The sequence below is a fragment of the Erigeron canadensis genome, chromosome 4 (genome assembly GCF_010389155.1).
Source record: "Erigeron canadensis isolate Cc75 chromosome 4, C_canadensis_v1, whole genome shotgun sequence".
NCBI lineage: Eukaryota > Viridiplantae > Streptophyta > Magnoliopsida > Asterales > Asteraceae > Erigeron > Erigeron canadensis.
The window spans coordinates 42,209,805-42,226,885 of NC_057764.1; the positions used below are offsets into that span (position 1 = coordinate 42,209,805).

At 30.8% G+C, this 17,081-nt stretch overlaps 2 protein-coding genes across 2 annotated transcripts; one reads left to right on the forward strand and one right to left on the reverse strand.

Moving 5' to 3' along the window:
- The first annotated feature begins 3,408 nt into the window (after positions 1–3,408).
- LOC122597661 lies at positions 3,409–5,182 on the forward strand. Its single transcript, XM_043770233.1, has 2 exons — positions 3,409–4,301; positions 4,945–5,182. The coding sequence occupies exons 1-2, from the start codon at positions 3,409–3,411 to the stop codon at positions 5,180–5,182; spliced, it is 1,131 nt and encodes a 376-aa protein (XP_043626168.1).
- A 6,340-nt stretch (positions 5,183–11,522) lies between these two features.
- On the reverse strand, positions 11,523–16,909 carry LOC122596104 (alpha N-terminal protein methyltransferase 1). Its single transcript, XM_043768624.1, has 8 exons — positions 16,645–16,909; positions 15,919–16,063; positions 14,787–14,845; positions 14,556–14,675; positions 13,851–13,952; positions 12,990–13,044; positions 12,476–12,573; positions 11,523–11,937 (listed from the first exon to the last, which is right to left on the reverse strand). The coding sequence occupies exons 1-8, from the start codon at positions 16,897–16,899 to the stop codon at positions 11,812–11,814; spliced, it is 960 nt and encodes a 319-aa protein (XP_043624559.1). The 5' UTR covers positions 16,900–16,909; the 3' UTR covers positions 11,523–11,811.
- Between the last annotated feature and the right edge of the window lie 172 nt (positions 16,910–17,081).

Consider the following 17,081-nt stretch of genomic DNA (forward strand, 5'->3'; position numbering starts at 1 on the left):
CAGATTAGTGTTTAGGTAATTCTCAACCACTTAATAATCTCCTGATTATCTCAAGTTTGTCTTTGGCAAGACTCGAACCAAAGACCTCCCTTGGAAAGTGTGGGCTGGTGGCCACTGGGCTATTATCCAATGGTTAACATATTATATATTAGACAGTAACTAATTTAAAAATATTTATATATTTATGATGTAGTATAATATGCTCTTATTACATAAATAATTTATGCAAATTATGTTAATTATATGGGTTCGGCCTCACGTTACACAGTTATAATTATTGAGATTACGTCTATTATTTTATGACTTTGATATGCTGGTTTACTTGGGATGAATTTACACACGCTTGATTGAAAGCTACTCAATATTAAATATATATTTGCTCAAAAAAAATTTACATCAAATATATATGTATAATCACACACTCAAAAGTTTGCAATAGGGATTATTCCATGTGAATGTAACTACTTATGACAAAATGTTTATGATATGTAAATATCTCGTAAAATGTATATGTAATGTAATGAACTATTGAACTTTCAAATCCCGATTATTGAATGTAACCGGGTATATGTGGCAACTATATAAACTGTCACGTGTAAGTTTTGATTGGTCAGGTACATCAAATAATTGTGATTTGAAAATTGATTGCATATCATAAATATTTTACAAAATCTTTACATAGACATTTAGTCATAATTAGTTACATCAATATATAATAATCCCTTTACAATATTATTACTCATAATGATAAATATTTTCTTATATATATGTACCTGTGATTTCTTTTGTGATGGTTGTAGATTGTTATTAATTAGTAGAACATACATATCTATATTTCTATAATACTATAATAATATAAACACTGTAAACCATCATGTTAAAAAACTATATTTTTTAGATATGTGAAATAATCAATATGTATTATTCCTCCTTTAGCTTAAGTAATATGTATTATTCATCATTTAGCTTGTATAAAACATACATTACCCCTTTATATTAATTACTTATATTACTCGTTGCGCAATCACCGTCACCCATCTTTGTTACCAATTACCATCACACTGATACACACCTGTTAGAAAAGTTGAATAACTTTATGTCTGTGAGAAAAAAGTTTCACAAAAAGTACATAAATGTAGTATAAATTTAAGTTGACATTTCACAAAATGACAAATATAAGTTGAATATAGAGAATAATTTATTGTCATTTTTTTATCAAGCAATTTATTATTTTTATTAATAGCAAATTTTTTTTTATATTATTTATTTATTATTATTTTGAATGTAACAGAAAAAACGATGAATTAAGTGGATGTTGGTTTTCACATGTGAACGATTTTTTGAAAAAAATAAGTAACCTTAGAAGCTCGAGGTTCTAATTAAAGGACCCTCTAAAATTAGAAAATGTCGAGTTTTATATTAAAATTTTATGCCGAATGTCAAAACTAGGATATATAATATTAGCATAATATAACGAAGTTTGTTTTCTCATTAATAATGTTAAAAATAATATGTATTGGTTGTTATATGTAAGTTTATTAATATGTTGACTTCATTAAAGATAATTCAGGTTTAAATATCTAATCTAATACATTATAAAACATTTGTTTCTTTTATTTTTTCAACTTTAAGTAAGTGAAAACTCAAAAATACCCATGTCACTTATTCATAATATTCTTATAAGAAATTTCAACCACTCATTTTTTTCATCAAATATCAATCACTCATTTTTCTCTCTCCTTCATAAATCATTTTATTCCTCTAATTCATTTAAAATCTTTTATCTCAAAAACCATACATCAATAAATTATAAAAATTATATGGGTGTTCTTAAAATTTTATGTTTTTTCATTAAAGATGTCACTCGATATTTTCGATGAATTTTTAAATCCGAGAGCGGGGCCCGTATGGCTAAGACATTTGAATATCACACTCTATGCCCTATCACCTTCTATGACCTATCATAAAATTATATGTGTGTTTGTTTTTTTTTATACTCTATGACCTATCACACCCACCATCTCACCCGTCGTAACGCACAAACACTTTGTCTCGTATCTAATAATAGTTTTTTATGTGTTTATATTTTAAAAACTTACCCGAGTTAATAATAGAGCTGGAGAAGTTTGACCAAATATATATATCTATATCTATATCTATTTATATTACCTATTAAAGCAAAGCCACCATTTTTATCTTTAAACATTCTACCTTTAAATTGTCTAAAATACCCTTAAACTTTTATTATTTTATATATTATCTACACACAAATGCACACTAAACTACCAAAATTACCCTTATAATTTTCTTATCCAAACAAACACACAACCAAAAAGAAATCACACAAACTCCTCAACCAAAAAAACGACCATCATCATTGCAACGTGCGGGTTTCCCTATTGTATAAATAAATAATATTGATTAAAATAAAGGTTGAAGATCGAGTAAGTTATAAATTCAATCTTAAAATTTAATGGTTTAAAAATTTTGTAAGATCTTTATAATGTATCATAAATGTATATGAAATAATATTGGTCGAATAAATATTATCTAATACTATATTTCAATTCGGTTGGAAAATGCAGTCAACATTATAACAGATTTGAATTATATCGTAGAACTTGAATTTTAAGTACATAGATTTTAGTATTTTCTATTTACTGTATTGAATATTTTGATAAAATTTACTGCACTCAAATTAATTAAAACAATAAACTTTAATGTGTTACTATATAAAAGAAAAATCAACATAGCAATATATAGAGTCTAACATAAAATTAAACTTTGTATTATAATAATACTAAAAGATGTTTGATATATACCAGGAAATTAAGAATAATGAAAATATAATAAAGAAAAATATAACCATGAAAAATAAAATTATAAGCATTTGAAAAAAAAAAAATTTCTCTAGTTTGACACAAATAGACAATGAATATACATACAATTTATAAAAATGAGGATACTAGAAATCATCCCCACTTTTACATTTTCATTCTCATTTTTCAATGCAATCACAAAAGAGAAGTTCTTTTATTAATTTTTTTTTTTTTTCATTTTATCGCATTAAACACTCCTTTTAACGCTCTCTTACAGGACTTACAATAATTGGAGTCAGTTCTAACCTTTTAGCCATTTTAAGGTTAACCGTTTTTATTTTTACAAAACAGCTTAAAACACATGCCATACAATGATCATCATTTAAAATCTTAAATCTTCAAAAACCATATATGACGTTCTTAAAGGGTGTTTTTGGTCTTTTACATATATCACCCCTACACAAATATGATCGCTATAAATATTGGTGCCATTTCATTTTGAAAACCAAATCCCACAAACATAAATCACTGAATTCCCAAATTAATTTACATTCAAAATATATATACACTAATTAATATCATTATTACAATGGCAAACATATTTGCTTCACAAAAACAACATTCACTCTTTCCAATCACAGGTGGTTCCAACAGCAGCCCCAGAATCAGCAAAGACGATTATCGGCTGTTTTACCAAGAAGAGCGCGCGTTATTCACATTCTTGTATATGATCATGCAAAAAGAGGTGATCGAGTCGATGCTCGTCATAGGATTTCTGATATGGTTGGAGAGAGAAGGATATACTTCCTACAATCTGGTCCAAAAGATGGTTAACCGTTTGACCGTAGAGGTGATCACCCTTATTGTTGATCACATTGTTATATGCCTCAAGTTGATGCAAACAAATAATTCTAGTAATAATAAAGCATATAACACGTTGGCAAGTTGTTGTGACATATCACTCCTCGAAAGTTTCCTTGATAGAAAAAGTATACATCTAGAGGAGTTTTATCACAATGGAGATTTGGTTTTTGAACAAGTGTTTTGCATAGGCCGGGAGGTTTGTGTCAAGGCGTTTGATGACATCATCCTTGACCAATCTGTAAGGCGTAGTGGCGGTAAACCGTCTATGATGATTCAATTCCCAAGAGATGCTACTGTTCGATGCCTTGTTGATGCAAACCAATTTATGAGAACTTGTATGGAATACCAACAAATGGGAAGCAGTAGTAGTAGTAGTGGTGGCACATATAATAATATTCATCATCAATATGCTGCTCTTGTTCCTCCTATAACTGACAGCCTATCTACAAATTTGAGGCAGAAGAAAGCATACGATGGATCCCGTGCTCTTTCACTGGTAATAAGGGATCAAGAAGAAGATCAGGAACAGGTCGTACCACCAGAAGATCGAACCATCTTCCTTACCTTCTCCAAAGGGTATCCCATTCCAGAGAATGAAGTTAGGGAATACTTCACTAGGTACGTACGTATCTACGTATATCTCTTAGTTAATCATTTTACAACAATATTATATTACAAATTAATATATCATTCAATTCCTGGTATAAACGGGCCGGATCAATATGAATAATTAAGATAAGATATACATGTTCGTCAAAAACTTCTTTAAGAGTTTTTTTTTTAGAGCTTTGACTTTTACTTTAAAACTTTGTTTGGATATAACTAGTTATAGCTTTTAATTATTTAAAGCAAAAGCTTCAAATGAAATGCTAAAATGAAGTAACGTTTCAGGACCTTAATTTTAGTTTGATTGTATAGCTTTTAATTTTTAAAATTGCATATACCTTTCGAAGTTACAGTTACATCTACCATACCAAACACCCCTAAAAAGCTAAAAGCTCTGGCTAAAAGCGTTTGCTTTAAATTTACATATTACAACTTCAACTAAAAATTATAACTAACTATTAGCTACAGCCTACAGATAATTTCGTCAAAATATACCCATAGACTGAATTAATGTATATGTGTCTTTCCCTAATAAGAATAATGAATTAATGTATATGTTTATTTGTTCTTCCAATAAATTAACTTTTCCTAATTAATTAATTTTTTTGTTTTGACCATTTATTGACCAATAAGCAATTAATTATCTGATGATCAGAATGTTTGGGGCTTTTATTATATCCATCCATATGCAATCTGTTGACCCGGATGATCAACCACTGTATGCGCGAATTGTGGCTCGCTCTCCATCAATGGTCAGGGCTGTAGTCGAGAGAGATGGTCCGCACGGAAAATCAAAATACACAATCAATGGGAAGCATGTTTGGGCACGCAAATTTGTGCCCCGGACATCCTCATCATCACACTGCAGGGAGTCTACACTACACTACTCATGATCGACATTATGTATGATCAATTGATCATGTTATGATATGTTATAAGTCCATCTTTATGTAAATTAAATTAAGATATATGGGTAGCAGTTGCATTTTGTATTCCTGCTTTCAACATATCCCTATAAATACAGAGAAAAGTCAACAACTTCAGTTGAAATTAATATTCACGTACTGCTCACTATGCTCTTATACTATATATATGATACTACTATCTACAATTTGAAATTAAAAAAAATATGAAATATAGTTTATATCTATGTACTCTACTCCGTATATTTTACCATTATCTTTAAAAGATAACTAACCTAACATTGACCAATCAAGCTTTTCAATCTTCAAAATTTAATTTATATTTCAAAGTTCATGAAACATTAAATACGTTGTAAAACCTCAAACTATTATGTATGTAGTACTAAATTGTAATTATTACACATCTTTTAAAGTTGTGTGTCTTTGTAATATGGACGGTTACTTTTGGGAGAAAAAACCAAATTTCTTGATCTTTACGTATATTAAAAGTGAAAAAAAAATAGTAAATCGGTCGGAATCTACTAGTCTCATATATCATTTTGGTACTCAAAGCGTACTCGATCCACATAGAACTTATTTTTGACAAGGTTTGAACCTTTGACTTTGTAGTCTTCATCTTGTGAGCTCATATCATCATATGGGATTTATGATCAATTGGTTACGTATATTAAAAGTGTATTCAAGGTTTTGAGCTCTAGATTGTCACATAAATATGGCCTTATTGGAGAAATAAATGTCACGTATCAGAGATGACGTGTGAATAACAAATTTTTCTTCATACACGACATGTACAAGCAGGTACACCGCACATAAAATACATCTAGGTAAAACTTGATATTCTTGTGTACGTATAGATAAAAGTTATTGTACATGTATCACTTCATATTGTGTATAGTTGTTTTATTAATGTACTTGATTTAGGTATGATACGTTATATTACTTCCCTATCAAAGTATTCTAATCGGTCAGAATCTATTAGTCTCATATATCATTTTGGTGGTTCTTATTTGATTGTTTCTATATATAGGGTAACACACCGGGAATAACACTTTTAAAATAAGAATGGCCGGTAAGAACACTTAAAAACATTATTTTGATGGATTAGAAGTCCATAAAACTAACATAGTGCATAACTAAATGTCATTATTTAAGTGTTTAACAACACATTAATCTATCAAAATCGAGAAAATCATGTTTTTTTGGTTTGTGCATCCATCTTGGATGCATATTCATCAAAATGATATATCCAACAAAAAACCTGATTTTTCAATTTTGAAGGATCAATGTGTTGTTAAACACTTAAATAATGACAATTAGTTATGCCCTATGTTAGTTTTATGGACTTCTAATGCATCAAAATGATGTTTTTAAGTGTTCTCACCAGCCATTCTTATTTTAAGAGTGTTCTTACCGGAGTGTTACCCTTGTGTGTGTGTGTGCAAGTTATTTTAGGACCACTTATTTTAGGACATGTGTTTTTTGTAACTTACACACCACCATGATCATCTCCGACCACTACCATGATTTTCCGGTCACCTCGTCGCCAGAAAATCATGTGTAAGTCCATAAAACTGACATAGTGCATAACTAATTATCATTATTTAAGTGTTTAACAACACATGGATCCGTCAAAATCGAAAAAAATAATGTTTTTTTGTTGGATGCATCATTTTGATAATATGCATCCAAGATGGATGCACAAAACAAAAAACGTGATTTTTTCGATTTTGAAGGATCAATGTGTTGTTAAACACTTAAATAATGATAATTAGTTATGCACTATGTTAGTTTTATGGACTTTTAATGTATCAAAATGATGTTTTTAAGTGTTCTCACCGTTCTTATTTTAAAAGTGTTCTCACCGGAGTGTTACCATATATATATATATGTGTATATATATATATAGGGTTAGGTTATTTTGAGAACCTTAAAAAACAAGAACCTTTAAAAACTCTTCTTTCATTAATGGGTAAATTACAAAAATCATACCTGATGTTTGTTTGAAACTACACTGGTCATACCTACAATTTAAAAATTACGCGAGACATACCTATCGTTGTCAAAAACTTACACTGACCATACCTATCGCTGACGGTCGTCTATTTGACCGTTAAGTCAAGTCACATGCCTTGCATGTGAGGTATCAAAATCGTAATTTTGCGTATACTTCAGGTATCATCTGTGTAATTTACTCTAATAAAAAAAAATTAAGATATTTATATTTATATTCAATTATTAGAGTGGGTAGATATTCTACATCATTTTGATGCATTAAAAGTCTAAAAAACTAACATAGTGCATAACTAATTATCAATATTTATGTGTTTAACAACACATTGATCCGTCAAAATCAGAAAAATCACGTTTTTTATTGGATGCATCATTTTGAAAAATATGCATCCAAGATGGATGCACAAAACAAAAAACATGTTTTTCTCTGGAACTCCAAACCCAAAATGCTACAGATTGCTAATTTGAGAAATATTTTAAAACCGTAACGAGCCTTCAACTTTACTTTACCCCTCTAATTTTAGGGGATGACAAAACCATATGAAAATGTTATATTGTTTTTTCTAAAAAAAAATTTTGTATCTTTTTATATATAGGTTTCTATCAAAAAATAAATAAATCATAACAAATAAAATAATAATAATAATAATAATATAAAAGTAAAACTTTAGTAGTTTATGGTTATCATCCTTGTTATATTCACTATACAAAATAATAATGATATATATAAAATTAAATGCATTCTTGTATCAATTATTTTTCTCGATACATTTTTCATTAAAAAAAAACTTTTTTTTCATAATTAAATTATTTTCTTTTTTTTCTCTTTTTCATATCTACCCAACTCAATAATTGAAGTATAAATAAAACTCTGAAATTCTTAATAATTTTTTATTAGGGTAAATTACATAAATGATACCTGAAGTATACTAGAAATTACGATTTTGATACCTCACATGCATGGCGCGTGACTTGACTTAACGGTCAAATAGACGACCGTCAGCGATAGGTATGGTCAGTGTAAGTTTTTGACAACGTTAGGTATGTCTCGCGTAATTTTTAAATTGTAGGTATGACCCGTGTAGTTTCGAACAAACTTCAGGTATGATTTTGGTAATTTACCCTTAATATAATTAAGGATAACAGTGTAATTTGATAATAGATTAAATTAAAGATATTTATCCGTTGAATATTGCTTACGGTTACATCCACCCTTACATAACTATTTTAACTTTTTTACCCCCAACATTTATTATTATACTCCTATATTTTTTTTCTTTCACATCGTAAAATACTTCCTCCTTTTTAAACATTGATTTGTCCAGATATTATTTTATTTTTGCTTTTATCTTTAGCTTAAGTTTATTAATCTCATATAATATCTTTTTATAAAACACTTATATACATATATCTATATTTATAAAACTACTGGTCGTGCATATTTGTGATCATTCACTAATAACATAAAACATTTATTTATAAAATACTTGCATATATATGTTTATATGATTATTGGTCATGCACATGTAATCATTAACTAATAATATTATATGATTATTCATACACATGTGATCATTAACTAATCATATTAAATATTTATTTAGAAAATAGTTTCATACATATGCTCATATGACTGTGCATATGTGATCACTACCTAATCAAATTAAATCTTTGTAACAAAATCCTTGCATACATGTGATCATTAATTAATAAAACTATATATTTTTTTAACAAAATACTTGCATACACATGCTCATATAACTGTTCATGTACATGTGATCACTAACTAATCATATTAAATATTTATTTATAAAATAGTTGTATACATATACTCATATGATTGTGCATATGTGATCACTAACTAATGAAATTAATCTTTATTAAAAAAAATAGTTGCATACATATGCTCATATGACTGTTCATGCATATGTGATCACTAACTAATCATATTAAATGTTTATTTATCAAATAGTTGCACACATATGATCATAACACTATTTATTTATAATATACTCACGGATTGATATCCTTTAAAGTTAAAACTCAACTTTATTGGTAAAGTTGGCATTATGACTTTTGGATTAAAATCAAACGCCAAGATTCAAAAGTCATATTTGAATCTTGACCTTTGATTTTAATCCAAAGGTCAAGATGTGCTCAACTTTACCTACAAAGTTGAACACAACCTTAAAGGATCTTCATCTTATACTTGCATACATATGCTCATAACAATATTTTTGCACATATGTCCTCACATGATTACTAACGCACATATGTTCATGTCTCTCATTATATCATCATCATTTTTAACTTGTTGGCTAATGACGACTACCCAATTCGCTTCTTTGTGTTTCTTCCAATAAAAACTACAATCACACGAAAACTACAAAAAAGATTTGCATTTAATTAACGGAAAATGATAAACATAGCCCCAGGGGCTAAGTTTAAGTTGTAACGACATGTTTAAAAGTGTTGTACATTTCATATAACCACTTCCTGAAAATATGCTTAAATATCGGAGTACAACAATATCATGCTTGTCTAAACAAATTAACTATAACCCTAGGGGTTACGTTTAACATTTTCCTTAATTAATACCTGAAAAGTAAAATTTAGAAAAAATTTATAACTTGATCAACAACTATAATACAACATTTACTATAAAAAAAAAAAAAAACAAAAATCTTTCGTATTTTCTTCATTTCGTGGACCCTTTTTTTCGTACCCCAAATCCCCAGCACACATGTATACATGCCTCAATAGTAAATGGGAGAGTAAATATACTCATATGTTTTTACTATCCCCAAACAACAATAATAAATTAATAAAATTTTTCTTTAATTTTTTTTTGAAAAGAATCGAATAACAAGAAAGAAGGAAAGAGTAAAAAGACACAGGGGTTTGGGACTTTGGTTTGTGGGGCAGATCACAGATGCCATATAATGTATTTTTAACTGATGAATGAATTAGAGATAGTGATTTAAGTGGTGGGAAAATCATCAGAAGGATCTAATAAAATAGTTTTACGGTTTCAAATAATAAAATACTAATCAAAAACCCTATAATACCCCTGGAGACTCTCCATTAATTAATTTCATTTTCTAGTTAATTACTTGAATGCCATTGTTTATTGTAACCGTTGATCAAATTATTAAGGGTTAAGATTTATTAAAAGGGTTTTTAAAAGGACCATTGATTTTCATAACTTACACACCACCATCATCATCTACTACGATATACAAGACTTATTTGTAAAAACACTAAAACTTTCCAGCGACGAGCCCACAGAAAAATCATGTGTAAGTTAACTTATACATGTGTAAGTTACACATGTGTAAGTAACTTACACATGTGTAAGTTAACTTACACATGATTTTCTGATGGGCCCGTCGTCGGAAAGTCTTAGTGTTTTTACAAAAAAGTCTTGTATATCGTAGTAGATGATGATGGTGTACAAAAATCAATGGTCCTAGTTGGTACTAAAATAAGAGGTGGTCTCAAAATATCTCACCTATATATATATATATATATATATCGTCTCAACTAAAAGGCCTTTATGCAACATGTAAAAGGAAAATTAAGCTGAAACAATAAAAAGAAGAAAAAAAATTAAGCTGAAACAATCAAAATCAAATGAGAAAAGGAAACAACACACGAATATGCCTAAAGAGTGCTTAAATGGTGAGACTGTGTGGGCAATCAATATGTTACAATCGTGATGTACTATTACAAAACATGGTGATGATATAAGGCTACAGTTAGCCAGTTAGGAGACGAATGCCCTAATCGTGATGTCCTAATATGAAACATGGTGACGCTATAAGGCTAATAGTATTTGTGATCATATACTATATGCGTCTAAAGTCAAAGACATCTATTGTTATTCAACATGTAAGAGGATAATTTAGTTATTGTTAGAGGTATAATACAAGATTCGGTATAATTAAAGGATTCGAAACTCTTATCAATACAAGATTCGGTATAATGAGTTTGATCATATATATACTATATATATGCGTCTAAAGTCAAGAAATCTACTATTGTTATTCAACACGTAAAAGGATAATTAAGTAGTGATGGTTAGAGATCATTTGGCAACAAACAACACCAAATAAACAAAACCACCAAAAGTAAACGGGAAAAGGAAACAACACACGAAATAACCTAGTTGTATTACTTCTATACTATTAGCCGTTATTCTATATCCAAACTAAATTTTTGTATTATTTCTCAGTCTTGAGGTTACAACAGTAGATGGGGCACTCAAAAAGGTAAAAAAAAAAAACTATGACACTTGAGAAACTATAAGAAACCCCAAATTTTATTCTAATCTTATTGTGCTCACCAAATCATAACGAATATTCCAATATACAGTCATAACTCTTCACACCAAACAATCTTTCACTTAAAGAAATATCAAATCGACCTCGTACCATAAGATGTCCCTTTAACAATGTCAACTCATTCCATCTAGTACATGCCGTTACAAATCTAAAAGCCACTTTGTCTATTAAGGAAACATCAAAAACTGGACAAGCAATACACAATCACCACTTAAATGCACAAAAAGACCCAACACTAACAGCTTTTCATCTGATTAGACCAGGTCTATTAGACTGTCGTTTTGGTCTTGAAGAGATGGCTCTTTTCGGCATTTCTGTTGTCAATGCATACATTCTCACAGGGAATAGTTCTTTTGGAAATTTTGTTTGATCCTGCCGACATACAAACATTATTAACAAAATGTTCTTTTTAAATGAGCAGAAAGCCGCCTAGAATATGTAGAAACAGCATCCAGGCCATCCCTCAAATTCAATTATAGTAAAGGATCCATTTTAAGTTTTTAACCCAAAACCATTATCTGCCTGAGTACAAAGCTAAAGTTCAAGTCACTTCCAAATAATACAAAATGTACACACTTCTGAATCATCCATATAAACATAGGGAGAATAGTTAGACATCAGCCGGGAAATAGAGAAATCTTACGAAAATATAAGAAACTTCCGGTCAAAATTTTGATAGAATGGGAAAAGGTGCATTGCAATAGATTGCAATGCAATTTCCTTCACTTTTGGTTTAACCCAATTGATTTTTAAGAATCTCTAAATCCATCCAACTTTCAGAATATTATTGTAAAACAGTTATTTTAGTTGTGATTTTTTTAGGTCCAGTAGTAAAAAAGGAAATGTAAGTACATTATTAGCAATTGCAACTTGGTATTACATGAACTTTTCAAATGAAAACTGGAATTACCTTCGTATTGTAGATGGTAAGACCACATTGCCTAAAGAGCTCTTTGAAGTATACATGAGATCTTGTAAGGCTCTTATCTTCATTATCCAGCACAAATCCTGAATTCAAGCATGTTAGAACTCACGTGTCATATATATATATATATATGTGTGTGTGTGTGTGGTTGTGTGTAGCACTATCGCCTACTCTATACTATAAATGCAATTTCCAAAACATAATTGCATTTAAACAACTGTGTTATCTAAGTTCAGTTGTTTTAGAATGTCCCCTTTAAAAATTTAAGGGTTACATTTGATGATTTTAATGCTACCTTTCTCCTTTCGCAGAATAAAAAAATATCTGCTTTCATTATTATATGCACTGCTAACAATTCACTCTTCAATGCTGCTGTTTGAACCAATTTGTTTATATAAGCTTTATAAGAGCAAGAATGCATCCTGTATACCTCCATGTACCATTACATAGAATGAAGATATTACAAATAAAAACGTTATAGAGAACTGAGACTTCCTACCTGATCGTGCAAGGTTTTCTTTCAAAACAAAAAATCCACCAGGTTTAAGGCCAGCCTGAACGTATATACATGTGTCAGTACAACTGCGAATTAACCAAATCTATTACGTAAACTAAAGAGAGTAATACTTAACAACCTATAGTTTTTCATGTTCTCTTATGTGTGACAAATCAGATAGAACATGCTCTTTCGTTCCAAAAATAAGTGAATAGTTCATTAAGTTGATATGTTAAAGCTAGCGTTAACTACCAGTAGTACACTTCATTAGCTTTAATTTCTCAATCATTAACAGTATACATGAACCTAGTAGGCTGTAGGCCAAAGTCAATACCTAGGACGACTTGTACTCGTCAGTATGGGTAACTTTAGCTCCATACTTGGCGAATAATGGTCTGGGTTAAAACAATAGCACTTTTTTGAATGTCAAAGCAAGTCAGTGATATGATCCCACATCGGCCAGGTATGGGATTGGTTGGTGGTTTATAAGCCTAGGTGTCCCCTCCTCCTTCAAGCTAGCTTTTGGGAGTGAGTTCTACACCTAGCTTATGGCATCATACGAGCCTATTATGGGATGGGTTCGTATCAGTCAGTTCAGGCTTGGTTGTCCCATTAAGAATTTCTTAATTTAAATATAAGTAACGTATTAAGTATGATCGCAAAACTATTCAATCAAAATTCTTAACAAAGATAATTCTAGATCACGTCATACAAATTCCAAGGCTATTTTTGCATACCTTAAAACACTTCACTAATTTTAAATATCGACCAAAAACTTCAGAACATGGTGCAAAGACTTGTATTGTACAACACATGTTGATGAAAAGGATGGAGAAAGTAAGAAAGAAACGGATGTGATTGTACCTTTGCTCTCTTGAAGAATGCCACAAAGTCATCATCGGAAAGATGCCCAATGCACCATTGGACCCATATGACATCATACCTTCCTGAATCTGGAGTGAATTCCTAAAACATTTTTGACAGCGACCCATGTTCAGTGTTTATTGTAATGGATTATGGATGAAATAATTCTATAACAAGCTTATAGTTTTAGCATAAGATATTGCTAAAAAAGCAATGAATAGCCATCATAATATAAATGATAATACATCAAGATTATCTGTCGAGATTTAAATTCAATGTCATGTGGAACGTCATGTGGCTTAACCATGAGAGAAGCCAAAAGCATTAATACACTAAGGAAAATGATAAATAGACCTAAAGATGTGCCTAAAATTCAACCTAAAACTTAAAACCTTGACATGTGTATCCACTTAGTCTCATTCCTAATTTTATCCATTGAATCTTCCAAGTGTCACCATCTTATTATTAGATTGATTTTTAGGCACACCAATTAGATTGATTTATAATTATCCATACGCTAAACATATATTCTAGAGAGGTGGAAGAACAAGTGGGTTGGGTGATGGGTCAAAATTGGTAAGTTTTGTAGGAAGCAAAACAGGCAGAGTTCCACACAACTCAAACCCCCATTCACAAATACATAGCTCAAAATGTGACCTCCACCAGTAATATTTAGTTATTTACATATTCATAACTTATCCTAACCTGCAGTGGGGCACAAAAGAAATTCACAGCTTTGTGCTCCACGGAAACCGACAGGTTTTCTGGAACCAAGCTCTCACGTGCAGCCTCCAAGAAATGCGACACAGGCTCAAGAAGGTCAACCTACATCCAAATTCATGAATCACATAAAAAAGATTTGTTTCATAACTTTCTTAACATATATCTCATTCTTAAGTTATTTATATGACGATTAAAAAGTGAGAAAGTCACGACCTCATTGAAGTATCTTATAAGAAGATTCTTAGTCACCCTTCCAATTCCACAGCCACAATCTGCAGCAATTTTAACCACCAGTAAGTATCTTAAAAACAACACATTATGGTCAGTATGTTTGTTTCACCTATACAAAAAAATGAAAACAAGTGAATACATAAATCTCTAGAATTATTCTAATGGAATTGGTTAAGAGGAACGAAGAGAGTACAAACTAGTACAATTGTTTCACATTCAAGTACTAAATATAATTGGGTCTAAAAGCCCTAATCTTTGTAAAAATTCTCCCAATCTTGTTGTCAAGATCATCATGCATTCAACTAATTCAAATTTATCACCACCAGATAAATACAATCAACTTTTTATATGTGTTTTTTCTTTCCAAAAGGTTGGAATTTTTGGCTACCACAACCAGCCCATGCCAAAACATCCCAGGCCCATCACGTGAGAGGTAAATCAACTTCATCCAATGGAAACTTATCCAAGCTCAAAGAAAACTTTCTAATGAATCAGGTTCCTACTTGGCTAAGTTGTGGACCAAACCTGTGTATGTTCACAAATGCACCCATCTCCATAACCAACGGCAACCACACGCCCACACGACACGCCAAAGACTGTTCATGGGTTTCTTTTCTTTCTAAAACTGGGAACTTTGGCTTCATTGAACTTATACAAAATATGTACAGTAAGTATAGATACACACGTGCTTCGCAGTGCATGTTGCTTTTAAAGTCATACCAACAAAAAGTTGGTCTAGTGGTAAGGGAAGCATTTGCTGACCTTAAGGTCCCAAGTCCGATCCCCGCTTGGCACAAAAAACAACTTCTTTAAGGTACCCGTTACCAATAAAGACTAGACCCACATGTGAAGTTCTAAAGACGTGGGCTCGATCCTTTGGGATGCCCAAATCATGTGGGGATTAGGATGGAGGCATCGTACCGGCATCATATAGGTAATACGGGGTGGGTCGATGGGTATATAATTGTGGTACCGGGACCAGGGTTCCTCTCATTACCTTTTTCTATTGCTTCAGAGTCATGTCGAAAACAACCAACGCTCATCTAGCTTACATATAAGTGTTTTTTTCCTTAAAAAAAAAAAAAAAAAAAAGCAAAAGAGAAAGAGAGCTAACCAAGAGCGACAAGATGTTGATTTCTACCAGCATTTGGAAAAAATGCAGTCAGAAGAGTATTAAGAAAAGCTTCACTAGATTTGATATCAGGTTCATTCACATGTCCATATCCACCCAAAACCCCATCCATTGATGCTTCCACGCCCTTCTCATCACAAACAAAGCAAAACAAAAGAAGTTAAAAACACAAGATGTTATTAAAAATATTATATTTATTGGGTTAATGATCTAGAACAACAACCTACTTTCCTATTTGCCTCTTTTTAACCATTGTATTATATAATGCCTCAGCTAACCAATGAACCTTTAAAATTCGTCTCCTTTTAACCATCACGTAGCTTAAATACTGAAAAGAACGGTAAAATTCTATTAAGCTAAGTATGACATGTCATTGTTTAGTTTATAAACTCAAGATAGTGATTTTAGGATTCTTTATAGTTTGAACCTTATGTACTGATAATACAAATGCAAGTCATTTTAAGAACCCAAATTGTATCGAATCGTCATCCTTACTAAACTAGATTATGTTATATGTCATCCTGAGAAATTGAGCTAATAATTTCCACACTTAACCAACTAGCAGCTACTTTTTAAAGCACATGATATTACCAAACGCTCTAAGATAGTCTAGCCAAACATACCCTAAAATCTTTTTTCTTTTTTTAAAATGGCGAAAGTAAAAAAGGTTATAAATTTGGATGAAAAGGAGAGGTTAAAAGTACTTACCTGCCAATAGCCAACACCATTACGATACCAATCAACTTTCTTTTGTGAATCGCCAATTTCTTGTTCCCACATCTCTTCTGGGTTTTTGAATTCACGCCCGTTGCTATCTAATCCCCTTATTTCCATTTTTATTTTTAACCTACTTTTACCTTTCCCTCTCTTGTTGTTGTCGTATCTGCTGATGTGACTCTGATATACAGCACAAGCAGCAAAATAAGGTGGATTCGCACAGAAGTTGTTGTGTGCGACAGACATATATATATTTCTGGGGTTTTGAGTGCCGCCCCCAATTTTTATATTTATTTACTATTACATTTTACTGTTTCTTTTCACATTTTACTCTTTCTTCCCACATTATTATTATCTATACTATAAACTAACTTAAATTTTACAAGTTAAATTACATAAAGTACAACATAGCTAATGCATCATGTCCC